Here is an 18930-nt window from a genome sequence, read left to right as displayed (position 1 = left end):
TCTTGAAAATGAGCTTTAATTTGTGTTCCCCCAAAATCTTTTCTTTAAAAATATAAGCCTGCTTGCCTGAAATTTCGTCTCTTGCTTCTACTAATTGGAAATCCGCCATTCCCTTTATTTAAAGCTTCTTAACACACTGTAAATAGCTAAAAGTTCTGTCTGACTTTCTACTTTTGATCTCTCAGATAATTTTTACCTTTCAATCTTCACCATTTATGTTAAGGAAAGTACTGTGAAAATTAGATTTTTATAAATATTCCTCACCCTTTAAGAAGATTTGGTAATTTACTGTGACTTACGTTACAATTTTCAGAATTCTTCTGGAAAAAAAATAAATCAGCGTTTACCCTCTCAAGTGTGTCTTTTAGCAAAACAAGCATTGCTATGCTGAACTGAATTTCCGTAGAAGTCTTGCTGAAGCCAGCATAATAAGAACACATGCTTAAATATTTTGTTGTGTTCTAAATACCTACTGGAAGATCAAAATCAGTGTTAGTGTATGTCTTTAATGACCAGTTACAATAAGTTTTTTCTCCTCTGGCAACAGGTCGTCTTGGCTCGAGAATTGGCAAGTTCTAGAGAGTATGCCAGTAAGTATTGGCTCCTTTAACATGAACTTTTAGAAAATTTAACATCAACTTAGTCCTGTTACAAAACACCTGTTGAAAAAAACAGAATTAGTGGTTTTATGATAATTTTATCAAACCAAAAAGCCCCAGAACAAATTACTTAAATGCGCTTCATTTGATTGTACCTATTCTATTTTCACTCTCTTTTTTTTCATTAAGTTAAAATTCTGGAAAAACGTCATATCATAAAAGAGAACAAGGTGCCATATGTGACACGAGAGAGAGATGTAATGTCCCGTCTGGATCACCCTTTTTTTGTGAAACTCTACTTCACCTTTCAGGATGATGAAAAGCTATGTATCCTTTGTGTTCTAAAACTTGCTGTAACACTTTCTTAAAAGGAACCCAGTTTTGGTTCCTTTGAAACATGGTCTAATAGGAATGATGAAAATAACTTCAGGTACTTAAAATAACCTAATGTATGTGCTGCAGTACAGTCATGCTTTTAATAGAAATTAAGCAGATGGAATGAGTGGATCCCCTCAAAGAGAAGAGTGGGTGTCTTGTGGGACAAGGGAGAGCAATAAAACAAATTGTCCATGTGGTAAATGTTGAAGGGTGTGAAGGGTGACTTGCATCAATCCTGGTTGAAAGTAATTTAAAAATACTAAATTGGGGTGGTGTATGAGAAGTGTGTGATAAGTGTTTTATTTGTGATATGTATAGTAAAACACCACGATTCCAGTATTTAATAGGGGTAGCCAGCTATATTTACTACTTTTTTTTTTTTTTTTTGCAATTAGAGCTATAATTAAAATTTTTCTTGTGTAAAAGTGCTTACAGAATAATCTGAATCTTCTGTTTGGGCTTCTGTTTCACATGCTCTCTCTCTAGCAGTAATTGCAAATTACAGTTTTGTCCTGGAAGCTCGTTGGTTGGAAGTTGGCTTTATTTTTTTTCCTTGTGAAGGAAACGTTAATTATGTGAACTTCCTCCTAAACTTCCTGCTTCCCGTTGGCTGTGTGAAGGATAAAGGGATAGATCAGTCTATTTTTAGTAGTTGTGATTTTCCCAGAGGCTATGGGCAGTGCTCGCAGGCCCTAAGAGTTCATGCAGCACACGCTAGAAGAGCTCACAGGGGCTCTTTGTAGTGGAGGCACTTGCTCTGGTACTTCTCAGGTGAGGGGGCAATTTTAAACTTATATCAGTTTTTACTGTAAATAATTCTCTTTGAGGACAATTATGTATACCATTTTAATTACTTAGTTGGGTCTCAGTCTGAAAAAACAACAAAGTTACCGCTTTATGTAGTCTTTGCTGTGTTGGGACCTGTGTGCTAGGTTGTTAATGTATTAAAGTGTTTCTTTTGGGCTGCTGCCATGCAGAGTTTCAAATTAACCAACTTCCTCCCTCCTGTTCATGTATTTTTAGTATTATTTTTTCTTTGGAATGAGATGTGGGAATTTTTGTTTTAGAATGGCTTAGAGATAGACCTTAACTACTTACATGCAGATTTTGGGCTTAGCTATGCCAAAAACGGAGAGCTGCTGAAGTATATACGCAAAATTGGTTCATTTGATGAGACCTGTACCAGGTTTTATACTGCAGAAATTGTATCAGCCCTGGAGTATTTGCATGGGAAAGGAATAATTCACAGGTAATACAAAGTTGAGACCAACATGCAGTTGATTATGTTTTTTTCTAGAAACATTCTTTGTGAAGTTTAAAGCAAAGGTGGATTTTGTGGAAACCTAATGAGCACATAGTAGCATTTGATCAGCACTGGTATTGTTAACATCAGTAGCTAAACGTAGAAAACTTGAGGAGGAGAGCCAATCTCTGTTGTTATACAAACTGTTGTAGCAGGAAGAAGTAAGAAAACCTTTTGGTCTAGAATTAACATTACCAAAAGCTTGTCTTTCAAGCTTGATCAGTTAGTCTAAAAACAGAAACTGACTTTTTGTTTAACTACGCTTTTTTTCCTGTGCTGTTATGTAGCAAAGGTAACTAGAATTTTTCTGGTGTGCGATTTAGTGTGTGCTATGTAATCAAGTAAAATTAATCTATATCAGTTTTCACCGAGTGAACAATTTCCACAAAGCTGAACAATAATTAGGTAAATGGTAAAATCTAGCAAAGTTTCTAGTAGTACTTTCACAGTTGTTCTGGGTGTAATTGTATTCTTCGGATAATCATGTTTTTTCATTCGTGTGTATTAAATAAATTAAGCTTTTAAGTGCTAAACATCTGAGCTGCAGATCTTCATTTTGGGTAAGGAATCTATTGCGTCTGTACGTTACCAAGCAGTTGTTGTGAAACAGTAAATGCTAGTTGGCAGAAAGCTGGCTGATTATAATTCTGATAGCATTACTTCTTTCAGTTACATTTAAAAGGAAAAAGTGCTTTTCTAATACTTTTTTGTGTAATAATTTGGAATAGAATCTAAGGAGGATGGATGTGGAGAGTATAAAAGCATAAGATTTTCCACAGGGGTGAAAAAATGTTCGAGAATTCCCAGTTTCATTCCATTTTACAGTCCACATTTTAGGCTGAGAGAAGGCTTATAAAATGAATGCAGCATGATTGTCAGTGTTACTAAGCCTATATTGGAAATGTTATGTTACAGAAGAGCTGCTTTATACTTGTCTTCATATGAAGGCCCTTATGAGAAGCTCAAAAGAAAATAGTGAGATTGTGCAATTAGAGAACTTAGTATGTATAAGACCACAGCTCTAGCAGTGCCTGAAAGCTCTTGGGATTTTCTGCTGCCTAAAGAAATAGGACATGAGACAGAACCAGTTTCAGATGTCAGGCTACTCTGGAAACGTTATTACAGATATATCTCTGTGTTTCTAGATATAGAGCTGTAAATCCATAATACAGTATTAATGTAGGTGTATAATATAAACACTGTGCATATGTGTGTATAGAGTACAATATGTCTACATACAAATGTATATGTAAAAAAGCCTCACATAGAACTGTTAAAAGGGTCCATTCCATTCACGTACTTTCTATGTCTCTCTGAGATTAGTTACAGGAAAATGAAGAGGATTTTTATGGCTTGTATGTCATAATTACTTCATTTTAATTGCTCTGTGCTAATCTTTAAATTGTACAACCCATGCTTTTCCGTAATAGGGGGCTGCAATCTGATGAAAATAATGCTGCACAGTGGTTGATGGAAACAGCTTTGAATTTGCACTGTTTTTTTCTTACCAGTCAACCAAAACAACTCCCATGATCCTTGATTTCTTTATGAGCATTCAGAGATGCTTAGGAGGGAGAAGTACGTAATCTTTTCAGATGAGGAAACTTTGTGCAAAGAAATACCATATCAGTGTCACCTGATGCTCTTTATTTTGTTGCTAACAGGCTTCTTGACATCTAACTCTATATTGCTGTCTATTGTGTTTGTGATACTGTGAGGTTTGGTTTTATTCGGAATGGTGGCAATGTTCATGCAAATGGTAGGTGTAGGTTTGAAAGACAGATTATGTGTGGAGATGGTCTACAGTTCTTACTGTAGACCTGGAGTGGTAGTCTGGACATTTAGCTGGGGCTAGGTTTGCCACTGTTTGACTAAGTGGAGTTTTACACCGAGGAAACAGGCCTAGAAGATCTTAATGCCATATCAGTCTGTTAGGTGTTATTTAAATTAAGACTTTGGAGTGAAAGGGCTTGGGGGTTTGTGTGGGTTTTTGTGGGGTGAGATTTTTGTTGGGATTTGTTGGGAGGTGGTTTTTTGTTTGTTTGGGGGGGATTGTTTTGGGGGTTTTCTTTGTTGTTTTTTTTTTTTTTTTTCATTTCTGTTGAGATGCACAGTAGTGTAGTTTTGAGACAATTAATTACTTAAGGTCTTTTTAGAAAAAATGTTATTAAGGGACTTATGAAAATGTGATAGTCTGCAGGTTGACAGCTACAAGTTAGAGGAAAGTTGTCGCAACAATGTTTATAGAATGCGTGCATCATTTATGATAACATTGTGTACCTAAGTCACTAGACAGTTTTGCAGCTTTCATTTGCATGGTGTTTGAACATATAAATCTGTCTTTTCCAGGGACCTTAAGCCAGAGAACATCTTATTAAATGAAGACATGCACATTCAAATAACGGACTTCGGAACAGCAAAAGTATTATCTGCAGATAGCAGACAAGGTATGCCATTGTTTATTTCATTATGTAACACAGATAATTATAGCCAGTGGTCCTTTGAAAATGCACATATGTTTTATTTACCACATTGTAACTTTCAAATATCATTAACTTCATCTAAGTCACTGAGAGATCTTGAAACAGTTTTGAGTGTCACTGCTTGGATTATGTCACAAAAGGTAATATTTGGTGTAGTGTTATAGCCAGCTGTCACCAAATATAGTGGGAAGTCAAACTACTTCAAATTACTTAGTTTTCATTTGCAAGACAAGAATACAAACAGAGGTACTGTGGCTCAGCTGATACAGTGAGTTTTTACTCTGCTAATGTCTTTAACTCCACATTTGTGCAACTCTGATAGCCACTGAAAGTTACAGAATTCTTGTGTCACTAGTTGTTAGTAATAACCTGTAAATAGATGTTGCAAGCAATGCCTGAAAAAAGCACTAAGCTGAACTGAATTTGATAATTTTTTTTTCTTGAATGTAGTAAGCCTGTGTTGGTAGACTTTATAACTGACCAAGTACCTAAATGCCCAACTTTTTGAACCACATAGGTATCACTGAGACTGAGTTGTTTCTTCCAAGCAGGTTGTGTGGATTGGTAGAGAAATTAAATTCCTATGGATTCTTGGTAGCTTTATGTAACTTGCAAGGTATTGCCTTTGCAGGTTTCTTTAACTGGGTCGGTACAGGGGAGGAAGAGAAAGATTGGCTTATCCATAAGTATGTGTTTGGCTTATTTCTTTCTGTTTCCTTACCAGCGCGGGCAAACTCATTTGTAGGGACAGCACAGTATGTTTCTCCAGAACTGCTGACAGAGAAATCTGCCTGTAAAAGGTGAGGACTCTACATTTCAGAACTTCACTGACTCTGTCAGGATACTGTTAAATGGGGAGGACTGGATAAATCAAGCAAGAAAGCTTAGTATTGTAAAGAAATAAGATGCTTGCGTATAAAGGTTTTTTTAAGAGAGTTTGAAAATTTTTTTTCTTAGCAAGTATTGCTTTTTGTCTTAATGCTGTTTTCCTCAATTCGTCTACCTTCTGGAGTTCTACAAACAGGATTAGGTGTTGTTGCAGGTGTATAATGTGAAATTGGATTTCTTACCCATAAATGTATCAGGTTTTTCTGTTATCCAAATAATATAATTATTTTAATTCTGTTTTATATAAGCTTGCTCAAATAATGGTATTTCCTGCTGTAGTAGCAACCAATGTCGCATGCTGTCAGTTAGAGGAAAGGCTGCAGCTTTCTTTGACTTGTATTTAGATCAACTTGCAGTTATTTTTGCTAAGCTGTACTTGAGGTTTGCAATGCTTTAAAGCTCATCTCTGTGCCTGGTATGAGTGATGCCCTTAAGAAATCTCTTAACTCATTAAAACTGCTTGTTGATGGTAATCTACTGAATGTGTAGATCTGTTTTATTGTCATGATGGAAGAGTAAGTTAATCACTCAAAAGCCATAGGGGTAAAAAAGATCTCTTATAGGAATAACTCTAGTAATTTTTGCTGGCATTTCTTGAAATGATAGAAATACCATCAGACTTTCCACATTTTGCTTACAGTAGAGAGGTTTTAACTGTTTTGGCTGATGGAAAGACTTCATCAGGTTATCATCTCCATTTAGAAATTGCATAATGCCTCATCTGTAATTTGAGTAGTTTTGAGTCTTTGGTAGTATTTTAGTCTTCCATGAGGATTTTGAAACTTTTATCAAATCTGTGTATAGCTTACCTTGAAGTACAGTAAGTTTAAAGTGCTATTTCAGGCCAACACACTAAAACTTAACTTCCCTCACCCACATACCGTATAGTCTGCCTTTTTGTTTGTGTCTTAAGAAGAGCTTCAAGTGAAAAAGCTGTATTGTTTTGTTCTGTGGTTTTTTTGTTGGTTTTTTTGGTTGGTTGGTTGGTTGGGTTTTTGTGTTGGGTTTTTTTGTTTGTTTGTTTTTTTGTTGTTTTGTTTTGTTTTTGTATAAAATACTTGGAGGAGAGGATTTTAATTCTCTGGATGGGGCATATATTGCATTAATTTGGATGCATCTTTGAATTGTCATAGTGGATAAATCAGTTTTCAGACTCATATACCCATTATTTTGCCTGAGAATTCAATTGTCTTGCATGTGTCCTTGTAGTCAGTTGTTGTGGGATTGTTACTGTATAGTTTTTTTCTTAAACAAAGTTGTGTTGCTAACCTAATCTTCTGTCAAGGGCTGAAGTCAGAATAGTACGGAAATTATACAGAGCAAGTTTGTCCGCTGGGTTTGTGCTATGTTTTAAGTAGCAGAAGGTTAAGAATTTTTCTTTTTAAATTACAGTTTAAAGACTTCTGTTATGGAAAGATGCTTTATGTTTCTTCCTCTTTCTTTTGAAGCTCTGACCTCTGGGCTCTGGGATGTATAATATATCAACTTGTAGCTGGATTGCCTCCATTTAGAGCCGGGTAAGAGATTTAAGCTAATTCTTTACACGTGGATCATAAATACAGTGACTCGATTTTGATTTTTACCTTACTGCCAGTTCTGAAGTACAACTTTTCGTGACGCAATGTTGGTGTTAATGTCATACCTGCTATTATTTGTTCTTTTTGATGTCTTGAAGTTGCTTAGACAGCTATAACTAGAGTTCCTGAGAGACATTCCTTAAGTTATCCTAGAATTTCACATGTAATTTGTACCATAGAGATAACTTTATTTGTGAAGAGGGTATAAGGCATCTCCGCATCATTTGAACTTTTCTTGTTATTGCTCAAGTACCTGGTGTTTACAGGATTATAGATACTTGTACTCCTTCTTCTGGGAAGATTTATGGGAATATGACTTAACTTGTAGGTTTTCTGTTTAATATTTGTCCGAGTTATGCAGGCTAAGGTGAAAGAACCATGGAAAACTAATAAGAAGAGTCAATATTTTTCTCTTTTGCAGAAATGAATATCTTATATTCCAGAAGATAATAAAGTTGGAATATGACTTTCCAGAAAAATTTTTTCCCAAGGCAAAAGACCTTGTTGAGAAGCTATTGGTAAATATTTGCTGCTGTTAAATCACTTGATGACACTGGAAACATTCAGCTTATATTCAGAAACATTTCTGGAAATTTGTATGCACTCTATTGCAAACCTTATTGTAAGAAGGGCTGTGAGCATTATTGACTGTAGGGGGGTGTCTTGAGAAATCAATATCTGTTATTAAACAGCATTGAATTTCAATTATTATTTTTTTAAAATCTGAATTCTAAAATGTGGATAGGGAATGTCTCTGAATGGAAGCAAGTGATTCTAGACACTGTGCATTACACATAGACATTAAGATGCAAATACTCAAGTTTATATGGTTCTCAGATTAATTCTTTTTGAGCTGTATAATGGATCATTTAGTTGAAAACAGTTTTCCATACATCACAGGCAGATATATTCATTACAATAAGTAAGTCCACTTACCTTGGCATTAGCATGCACTTTTAACACATCTCGATTGTATCAGCCTAAGAATTACTGTTCATATGGAGGTTTGGCAAGGAGGAAGAGAAAGTAATTCTATCCCATGAGTCAGATCATAGGCATGACACTAAAGTGAATAGGCAGAGAACATCTTGAGTGGTATAAGCTTTTTCAAATTCAATAGTCTAGCATATTAGCAGGGGGTGAGGAGGAAATGCTTATCTTTGTAGATGATGATGGGTACAACCTAAAGGGCGTAGCAGTTCATTCCTGTGTCCAAGGCCAGCGCTATGGCCAAGCAAGTGCCTGCTGAATGGTGAAGTCCAGGTTATATTAACATCCTGAGAACTGCGTCATTTTAGGATGCTTGAGAGGTTGATATTTGACACTAACTACAGCATCCACAGGCTCTTGCATCACTAGAATGTGATGGTGGACTACATTTAAATGAGACGTTCCTTCAGGCCTTCTCTGTATGTTTGCTTCTGTCTTTATGAAAAATCAAAGCCAAAAAATTGTATGGACCGAAAGAAGTGCTCCTTCCCTTAGATCTGTGAGCTGGTTTAATACAAAATGTTGCTGACATGACATGCTGACAAATAACATCTTTTATTATAAGCAGTCTCCTTGTATTATTGATAGATGTGCTTAGGACAGTGAGACCAACTGGTTTTAAGTTTTCACATGCTGCTGTGCAAATGTGAATGGTGCTTGCCCCTTGTCATTATTTTATGCAGGGTAACTTAATTTTGGTTTGCTCAGGTTCTAGATGCTACCAACAGATTAGGTTGTGAAGAAATGGGAGGATATGGACCTCTTAAGGCTCATCCCTTCTTCGAATCCATTGTGTGGGAGAACCTACATCTTCAGACACCTCCTAAACTTACAGCGTATTTACCTGCTATGTCAGAGGATGATGAAGACTGTTACGGAAATGTATGTTTTTCTGTACATATATTCAGCTCTGATGCTGCCTGAGACTTTCATTAAGGCATAATTATTGAATATTAAATATTTTTACTGAAACTACTGATTAGTTATGTTTTAATGAAGACTTTAATAATTAATCTAATATAAAATTGCTGAGTAAAATTTTAAGTCAGCATTTTTTTGTTATAAGAGCAAGTGTTTTAAAAAAATGCTGGTTGGCTTCCTTTTGATCAGTCATACTTTTTTGCATAAGTGCCTGTTCATCTATAGAGAATAGACTTTTTGCCCAAAAGCAAAATAAACAAAAATATGCTTTAATTAAAAACCAAAGTTTAATGCAAAACATTTGATTACTTTGTTTTGTTTCCTCCTTTAGTACGACAATCTCCTGAGTCAGTTTGGTTGCATGCAAGTTTCTAGTTCTGCCTCTTCCCATTCACTGTCTGTCCCAGAGACAAGTACACCACAGACATCAGGAGGAAATATTGAACAGTATATTCATGATCTTGACAACAATTCCTTTGAGCTGGACTTACAGTTTTCTGAAGATGAGAAGAGGTTACTTCTGGCAAAACAAGCTGGTGGAAATCCTTGGTAGGATCTTTAAATGTCGCTTGTCTGTTACTTGCACAGCAATAAAGAATCTTGAAAAAGAAGTGATTTTGATTTAAATTAATATTTGTCAATCTTAGTACGTTCAAACAATTAGCAACTACATTTTTCTTGACTTCTGTTTTTAAAGCAATAGCAGCAAAACCCTAATACTATATTTCTAAAATGTACCAGATCTAGAAGATGGCATGGAGCGTGTTTATAAGATAGGCAGAATGACATTATCCAGTGCTGAGGAGTCTTTGCTCTGCAGTCCTAGAACTAGAAAAAGTTCCTCCTTTCTTACTGATGCTAAAAGTTGTTGGGTTTTTATGCGTGTAATATTCTGTTGACATCTAACCAAAATATCTCCAGACTATGTAACTGATAGCATTTCTTTGCATGGTTTAGAGAAGTTTCTCATGTGTGATTGTGATTTTTAAAAATTTTTTTCTCTACCCCTGTCAGGAATTAGAAAGAACTCCTTGGCCTGGAATGAGGAAGAGTACAAAACTCATCTAGTAAAGTTGCTCAGGACTCTTTGGTGGAAAAGGAGACTCTAGGGAGTGACATGGAAAACTGCTTGATATTAATAATAACTGTTCCTATGAAAGAATTACTTCTGGAGTAATAGTTATTTTTCTTTTTTTAAGGCATCAGTTTGTAGAAAATAACTTAATCCTGAAAATGGGTCCAGTGGACAAAAGAAAGGTAAGGGTTTTTTTTTAAATTTTCTATAACAAGATTCAGCTGTCACATTTTTTGTGCAGTTGCAGCATAAATAAGGAATCTGTTTTAAAGCTTACTTGTTGAACTTATTTATAAGTGGCAAATTGTCTACTTTTAGAACTTCTGTGTTTTCTTGTCAGTAGATTGTTTTTTCCTAATTTTATGATGTGCTTTTGGTTTCTTGGAAAAGCTAAAAGTAAAGCTGCTAATGATGCTTTCATTTTGAGATTGTAGTAAATGAGTTTTTGCTCCCCCTCCTCTTCCCAATCTGATATAGCCCACTAAACACTTTGTCTTGATGCGTGTCTGAATGTGGTTTGAGCCACAAATACCAAAAAAATTAAATACAAGCTCATGTTGTTCTTAACTGTGGTGTTTTTCCTGGATCTGACTTAGTGCCTTTATTCTGAGAGGGGCAGAGGTGGCATTGGAACAGCTTTAAGTATTAACTTTTAATATTGTACAGGTGAGCAAGGATAGTCTGCATCAACTTTCCAGGAAAGAAGGTTCTCTTTCAACTAAGTTAGTACCTGCTTGTTTGTACAAAAGCACAACTGTTGGTTTCTGTGCTGGAATCTTTGAATAGATTTTGCTTCACTATGTACAGCTAGGTATTTTATGTTTTACTAGAATTTGAAGATGTTTTCCTGAAATAGTACTTGTGTTTTGCCACATAGTAGGAAGGCACTGCAACCCCCTAAAAAAGGAGTGAGGTCAAATAGGTAAAGTAAATGGAAAATTGAAGTCCCCCAAGTCCAAACATACTCTCTTATCACTGAGCTGGTTTTATTCTACCTCTGTTGTTCAATTCACAGATCTGCACATTTATATTTATTTCATGCCTGGTTTTGTATTGCTGCTGCTTCTTTTCTCACTAGGGATTGTTTGCACGTCGGCGCCAATTGCTGCTCACAGAAGGGCCCCACTTGTATTATGTGGATCCTGTCAATAAAGTTCTAAAAGGAGAAATTCCATGGTCATTAGAGTTGCGGCCAGAAGCCAAGAATTTTAAGACGTTTTTTGTTCATACGGTAAGTTTCTTTCTTGGATTTCTTTGTAAAATGCACTAAGGTCCTTGGGCAGCTATTATATGTTGTTATCAAATAGATTTTTCTGGAGAAAATATAATTACTTAAATACAAGGGTTGATAGTCTTAATTTAAACCAAAACAAAATCCTGAACAAAACCAACCAACCCAAAAAAGAGCACAAAACCAACCCCCCCCCCAAAAAATCAAATAATAATAATTAGAAAAAACCCACACAAAACCCCACCCTGACATACACATTATTGCAAAAATACAACTGTATTTTTATTGTTATTTAAATAAACTATATGTGGATTTGGGGATTTTAAGGAAGCTTTAAGAAGGACTTTGAAAATTTAGCCCTCTTTATATGTAGTGAATTATGAGGAATATACCAACAATATATTGACTGCTTAACAATGTGCCAGATGTATGGTTATTCAGTGATATATAATATTATATAGCTGTAATTCAGTTTAACTTCTAGAAATTTTATGAACTAATTCTGAATAATTATTTTATTGGTAGGTGCAGAATAATTGTCTTTTTGGTTAAACTGTGTTTGGAGTAATCATTAAAATATTGTTCACTTATAGCCAAACAGGACATATTACCTGATGGACCCAAGTGGGAATGCTCATAAATGGTGCAAAAAGATACATGAAGTTTGGCGGAACAGATACCACCAGAATGCTGCAAAATAGTAAAGCTCATCCAAAATTTCCCAGTTTCCCTACTTGCTGCTAGAACTCCGTGTGCAGCCGATCAGAGGAATCTTTTCAACCCACCTATTACCATCTCAAGGGGAAGCATATGTTTGAAATGTTCTCTTTTTTTTTTTTTTTTTTTTAAAAAAGGAAAAAAAAAAAAAGGAAGAAAAGCAAAAACCTAATGGAATTCAGGGTTGCTTTGCTCGCTCTTTGTGCTTATTTTGAGGCTTCCACATGCATATCATTGCAGTGAAGATCTTGCTTTTGTGCACTTCAGCTCAGTTTCTGCTGCAGACTAGTGGATAGACCTTGCATTACCAGCTTCACTTAAGATGAGTTAAAACCAATCCACACGCACACACACCGAATCATGTACCAGCCTTGCATTTCATGGGGCTGGAGTTTTCTGTGACTCTCAGATTATCATTAAACTATATTTCATCAGGGAGCTTTTATATGCCTCTCCTAAGCACCACCTCTTTGTTTTCTCTTCCTTTCCTCACAGTCCCCCAGCTTATTGGTATATGGCATTTGTAGGCAGGTCAGTTGCACCCTTGTGTAATCCCTAATATAGTTCTGGTTGCAGGATTTACGTGGTACTTTAGTAATTACGTGAATGAATCAGATGTATGTGTCTGGCAGACAGGCTCCAAAGATAAAGGTTTTGAGAGAGTAAAATGCTGAACATGGCACTGAAAGTTTCCTAAATTGAAATGTTGGCTTCTGAAGCATATAAGATTTTAAACATTCAATTTAAATTTTAATTTGAATGATATGTGTGTTTAATCAAGGGACGATAAACTTACCAGCTTGCTTTTAACTAATGCTAACTAAAAAAGAAGCTAGTTAGTATGGGGGGAAAAGGTTACTGTTGAAGTAGTAAATAGTTTTTCACCTTTTCAGCAGATGAGAGTTAGAAGCTTTCTTTCCAGGGTGTGCATGTGTTGTGCATTTTAGTGGGGCCAACCTATTTACCTGGGTAGAGAAGGAAGTGTGAAAGCTTTGTACAATTCATTACTTGACTTTTTTTGTCTCATTGTATAATGAGATGGCAAATAATGCTATTTTTGGTCCTTGGCCAAATATTCAGGAACTCTAGAAAAAAATGCAAACAATTGAAATATTAGATAATAAAGTAATTTGGTTAGAAAATAAAAAGAAAATATTCGTACAAAGGGGAAAATACATGGTACTAAAGCATATCTATAAAATGAAAATATTTTTCATATCGATTTCCTTTATCCTCTTTACATTAAGGCTTTCTTGTGGTCAAACATTTCTCATAGTGTTGCAAAGACACAACTTTGTGTGCTAAAACCAACTCCCATAATGGTATTTTCAGCGTGCTTGTGTTCCTGAACCTTGCAGAGAGGAATGACCAAGGTCTGGACAAAGGCATTTTTCCTTTGTTTAAAAAGCAGTATAAACATCACACCTATTTATCCACTTTCTACCCATACCATCTCTTTGAATTTGGAGTTGTCATACTGTGATATGCTTTTCCTTCCACCAAAGAAAAATTTCACTACAATGTTGAAAAAACTCATGGGTTGCAGTATTTTAAAGGCAGTGGCTTATCAGGATTTCTCTGAAAACACATGCATGTCGAATATTTTCTTGTACAGGGTGAAGGAGATACATTATTGATCTCTTGAAAACTGTGGTTGAACTTGATGGCAGTTCAGCTTTTCCGGTATCTTTCACTCTTTAAAAAAGAGACAATGCAGTTGCCTTTTTCTTTTGGAGGAAGAGCATTCTTGTAGTCTTCTGTATCTCCCACCACGTCCTCAGACCTGAGAGAAGTAAATCCCTGGCTTACAGTGCCTGGTGTTAAGGGCGTAAAGGTGTCCTGTAAATGGCTGAGATGAGGAAGAGAGAATAGCAGTCCCTTTGCATCATGACAAATTTAATCACATACAAATTACTCTCCTTGTCACTCAAATTTGAATAGCACAGTGCACCTCTGATCTATGTCTGTATTAAGCTATATTTGCCATTCTAACCAAGATGACAGGTATTTTAAGTTTGTTGCAATGCTATCCATTTGTTCTCTGGCTGTCAAATTCCAGCCATATATTGTGTCCACTGGAGGCAACTCTACCACTTTTGGATTTAGGCTTTGGTATAGAGATGTAGACGTATTCCCGACTTTATACAGGAGAGTTTGACAATAATGGAGTTTCACGGTGCCACTGCTGTGCAGTGTGACAAACCTTGGCCTCCCATAAAAGTCCGGCAAAATGATCTCCATTGGTTTGTTCACTAGGTGGAAATCTAACTATGCTTAACCATGTTTTCTGTAATATGTAGAGTTTTAATCATTTTGCCATAACAAAGTAATTACTATGCTTTTTCACACCTTGAAAATCCTCTCTCAGTAGACTTCTCTCCTGCCCAGCAAAAGCTTTCAGCCAACCAGATCTTGGTAGTAGGAAGCTGTCAAGAAGGCTAATGTCTGCATTCTGGTATCCCTTTTTTTAACTGACAATGCTGTCATTAGAAAAGTGAGCATCTCACAACAGTCATCCCTCCACTTAGAGCTTCAGTGTTCCTAATCCAGTCTTACTTAGCTGTTGCTTTTTTGAGAAGGATCTAGAACTTTTCTGGGAGAGGTCTTTGTATTTCTTGTACTGTAAGTGAAATCTCTGGTTTTGAAAGGTGGCAGAAGAACAGAGTGAGGCAACACAAAGCAATTGTGGGTTCAGGTATGTTTTACCAGTTTGTCCACTTAAATGTGTATTGACAGGTGCTGCATACTATGATGGGCTGGTTCCCATTTTAAATGCTTATACCTGGGGTAGGTTCAATTCTTTGTCCTGAAGATCACTCCTATGGTTCATGAAAGTTCATGGAATGAAATGTACACAGGAGATTCTTCAGAGCTGCAGATAAGCCAGGTGATTTTTCTGCTTTTAATCCAAGGTTTTCAAAGCATAAAAAAAAGAGGTGTTAATCACTCTTAGAAGACGACTCTTAAGATTCTTCCTGACTGCAAACCTGTTGAAAATCCAATCTATTGATTCATTCTATCTTTTGCAATTTGAACAATTGCCAATTATTTATGAAGAATCTGGTCAGGAGTAGTATAATTTTTGATTGCTGGGGATTTAAACACCAGAAAGGTGTCTATTGCATGAGTTTTCTGTATTGTGGAGCTTAAGAAAGGATGAAATACTACTTCACAGAAGTCATACATCTATTACTACTAGAAAGGACTTTTGAATAACACTGTTTTATTCAGCATCCAGCCCAGCTTCAGGAAGTTTAAAACTACTTCAATAAATTGGAGAAAGTAGTTTATTACCATTGGCCTTAAAAATCCAGTTTTGTAAAGGCTTTACATTAAAGAAAGACTTGCTTCAGCTGTGATGTTGAGGCATTGTGAGCAGACTGATATGACCTATAACAATTCCATTTGCTAAGCACTTAGATGCTAAAAACATCAAAGTATCTGTACTGTGCTCCACTTTTCTCCCTCTGACATCTTTTAGTTGTGAAGTATCTGCTATATATGGTCCTGGAAATAACTGTTGATTGAAACAAAGATGTGATGATTCTAATCAGTTTTCATAGTTCAAGATTCTTAATTTAATGTGCTTGATATCATTACAATTTGTGCTGGGAACTTTGAAGAATCATGAGAATTTCCCACATGTACATTTCCTTTTGAATGATTTAGTGAAGTCAAGAAAATTACTTCATTTGGCCTGTGGACAAAACGTTCGATTTCAACACCTTACTGAGGAGAGGACTTGTCTATTAATAGTTGCCTAAAGATGTGGCCTGTGGATTCTGATCACTTCTACTAGTAAATTACACAAATAGGTGTGGTATTTATATATGAAATTTTGCTGAATACCTGGTCTACTTTGTGCAAATATTTTATTAATCAAATGGAAATACTCCTGCAAAGCTTCGTGATGCAGATTGTCCATCAGTTGATCAAGTGAGCTTACAAACAAGTAGTTCTGTGACCCAAAATGGCATGTTTTCTTTTAAGACTGATAATTTAAGAATGTTTCGTCTTTTGTAGAAGAAATATGACTTTTATACAATAAACAGTTGGAGAGGTCCTTAAGCACCCAGTAACCTGGTTTTAGAACATAATATCCTAGTTGGAAGGGACTCAGAAGAATCATCAATCCATCCCCTGGCCCTGCCCAACATCCTAGTAATCCCACCCTCTCCCTGGCAACATTGTCCAAACACTCAGTGAGCTCTGTCACCCTTGGTGCTGTGACCACTGCTCTGGGGAGCTTGTTCAGTGCCCTACCACCCTCTAGGGGAAGAACCTTTTCCTGATACCCAACCTAAACCTCCACTGACTCAGCTTCAGGCCATTCCCTTGAGCCCTGTCACTGGTCCTGAGAATGAAGTCTGTCTGTCAGCAGGGCACTGAAGGTAGATGGTTGCTATTTGACAAAGCTTCCTGTGACCATGTACTAACTCTGATTGGATGTGGCAAAAGTTAGAAATTGTAACAGAATTTAAAGTTACTATATCTGACAAAAGAGAAAAAAATTGGAATCAGGAACCATACTCAGTTTTGATAGATGTATGCTAGCTTTTTTTCAGGTTGGTCAGTTACATGTGTAATATGCTCTACCTGGTTTATAGCTGTAACTGTGACTTACAGATTTAAAAAAAACAACCAAAAAACACACCAAAAACCAACAAAAAAACCCCACAAAAACAACCAAACAAAAAAACCCCAGCCCCTCTCAACAAACAACAATACAATCTCCCCTCTTCCAAGAACTTGTGAAAACAGAAGCAAATAATGCAATGATATAAGATACACACTTTTGTATTTTTATTCTTATAAGGTTATTTGCTGGCTCTTGTTGGCCTCTAGTTCAGTCTGTGTTATTTAAATTCTAATATATGAATTATTTGGATTGAATTCATGTTCGGGGCCATGGTGTTGTATGTATTGATGTACAGCCTTGAATGTGAATAATTATTGTAAACTATATTTTACACCTCTTTTCTGGCTTTATTATATAAATTTTCTATCGGTCGATGATTTAATCATATCTCATAATTTAATGACTGTTTATTCTCCTCTCGAAGATCTCTGTGCTGTAGATGTGTAGTTAGTGACTGGATGACGGATTTCACTTATGCTTGGTAGTCTGTAATAAAGGCATGTAGGGTCCTGCGCAGCCTCCGCCTCTTCGTTCCGGTGGGTCGAGGTGGGAAGAGGGGTGGACTCGGGGCTCGGAGGCCGCGCCGGGGTTTCTCCCCGAAGAGAGAGGGCAGGGAGCGGCTGCACCGGGCGCTTCCGGGGGGCGGTGCGCCCGGGGCCGGGCCGGTGGGGCGGCCCCTTCCGGCGGCGGCGAGGATGGCGGCGGAGAACCACTGCGAGTTCCCGGTGCCCGTGGCTGGCGGCCTCGGCACGGGCGGGCCCTGCCGCCGCTGCAGCTCCGCGCCGCCGCCCGGCGCGGGGCCCGGCAAGTGGGTGCGGCTCAACGTGGGGGGCACCTGCTTCCTGACCACTCGGCAGACGCTCTGCAGGGACCCCAAGTCCTTCCTCTTCCGCCTCTGCCAGGCCGATCCCGACCTGGACTCGGACAAGGTGAGCGCGGGCCCCGCTGTGGGCCCTCTCCCCTGTCCCCGTTGCGGGCCCGCTCCCCTGTCCTCGCCCCGGGCTCGCTCCCCTGTCCTCGCCCCGGGCCCGCTCCCCTGTCCTCGCCCCGGGCCCGCTCCCCTGTCCCCGCAGTGTGTCCCGTCGGGCGGCCGCCGGAGTGGAGGCAGCGCTGGGCCCGGCGCTGCCGTGAGGGGCGGTGGGAGCGGCTCTACCGCCGCGAGGGCAGTTTCTGAGGGGTGCAATTTAACGAGTCCGTGAGCTTCAGGGGAGCTGAAGTGTAAGGTGGGCTGATGCCATGTGAAACCGTTAGGTTTGTGAATAACACTAATTGGTCATAAATACAACAGAGAGCACAGGATTGTTCATACATTTGTGTGATTTTTTATGTTGTTTGATGGGGTTTAGTTTTAGCATTTTAATGGAATATCTACGTGCATTAACATCTTGTTATTTTTGCACTGTCATCACTCTCTTGTTCAATTTCAAGAACCCGATCAAAGTACTTTTGATAATAACCTCTCACTTGGGCATAGCATTCTCTCTTTCAGCAGTCTGAGAAAAACATTACATATTCTGCATAGATTGCAAATGGTGGGTGATACTGAATATTTCAATATTCATTCTGACTCATTTTTAGTAGGGAAAGAAGAGTTATTAAGATATTATCTATTGTGTGGTATGTGGTAACAAATATAAAGTATTTGTATATAGTACTGGCTCTGGAAATGATTTTGGAGCAACATGAACAAAAAGGGTTTTCCAGTACAGTACTCTTAATGAAAAGAAAGGACACCTTATAACCCTTGAATATATAACCAACACATTTAAAATAAAGAGTTGCTTTTTATATATGAATTTTTTAAATTTTGATTTTTTTAAATATATATCCATTTTTTGATACATAGCCAAGTGAGGCTTGTAGTAGATTTCATTATTTTCTCAGGTATAACTTCCTGGAAGGATATTTGAACACTTAAAAAGGTAGGGAACAGGACCTAGTTCCAGATTTAGAGAAAAAAAAAAAACCAACCTCAAATGTAGTGGTGTGGGAGTGTTTTTTTTTTTTCTTGTTGCCTTTGGTTTGGCTTGAGTGTTTCTGAAGAGCTTAAACTAACCTATAAAAGTAAATTAAAAAATGTAGATGGCTTGCTGATAGGTCAGAAATTGTCTTTACTTGGGAGAGTAAAG

General features: G+C 37.3%; 2 protein-coding genes across 7 annotated transcripts in view; both read left to right on the top strand.

Annotated features, from left to right (window-relative positions):
• PDPK1 (3-phosphoinositide dependent protein kinase 1) overlaps positions 1-17317 on the top strand; it is a 30910-nt gene extending 13593 nt beyond the window's left edge. For all 5 annotated transcript variants that reach the window (XM_050317513.1, XM_050317515.1, XM_050317512.1 and 2 more), the window contains 12 exons: positions 548-590; positions 789-926; positions 2082-2226; positions 4630-4727; positions 5488-5563; positions 7100-7168; positions 7650-7746; positions 8927-9100; positions 9471-9688; positions 10339-10396; positions 11293-11445; positions 12039-17317. In XM_050317513.1, coding sequence (XP_050173470.1) covers positions 548-590; positions 789-926; positions 2082-2226; positions 4630-4727; positions 5488-5563; positions 7100-7168; positions 7650-7746; positions 8927-9100; positions 9471-9688; positions 10339-10396; positions 11293-11445; positions 12039-12146 — 1377 coding nt within the window. In that variant the 3' untranslated portion in view covers positions 12147-17317. The remainder of the gene's footprint in view (positions 1-547; positions 591-788; positions 927-2081; positions 2227-4629; positions 4728-5487; positions 5564-7099; positions 7169-7649; positions 7747-8926; positions 9101-9470; positions 9689-10338; positions 10397-11292; positions 11446-12038) is intronic.
• Positions 17318-17386: 69 nt separating this feature from the next.
• Positions 17387-18930, top strand: part of LOC126641129 (BTB/POZ domain-containing protein KCTD5) — a 31550-nt gene continuing 30006 nt past the window's right edge. For both annotated transcript variants that reach the window (XM_050317523.1, XM_050317521.1), the window contains exon 1: positions 17387-17730. In XM_050317523.1, the coding sequence (XP_050173480.1) occupies positions 17497-17730 (234 nt within the window). In that variant the 5' untranslated portion in view covers positions 17387-17496. The remainder of the gene's footprint in view (positions 17731-18930) is intronic.

The sequence above is a fragment of the Myiozetetes cayanensis genome, unplaced genomic scaffold (assembly GCF_022539395.1).
Source record: "Myiozetetes cayanensis isolate MyiCay16 unplaced genomic scaffold, myiCay2020 scf20-37, whole genome shotgun sequence".
Taxonomy (NCBI): Eukaryota; Metazoa; Chordata; class Aves; order Passeriformes; family Tyrannidae; genus Myiozetetes; species Myiozetetes cayanensis.
This window is presented reverse-complemented; position numbering and strand designations above follow the sequence as displayed.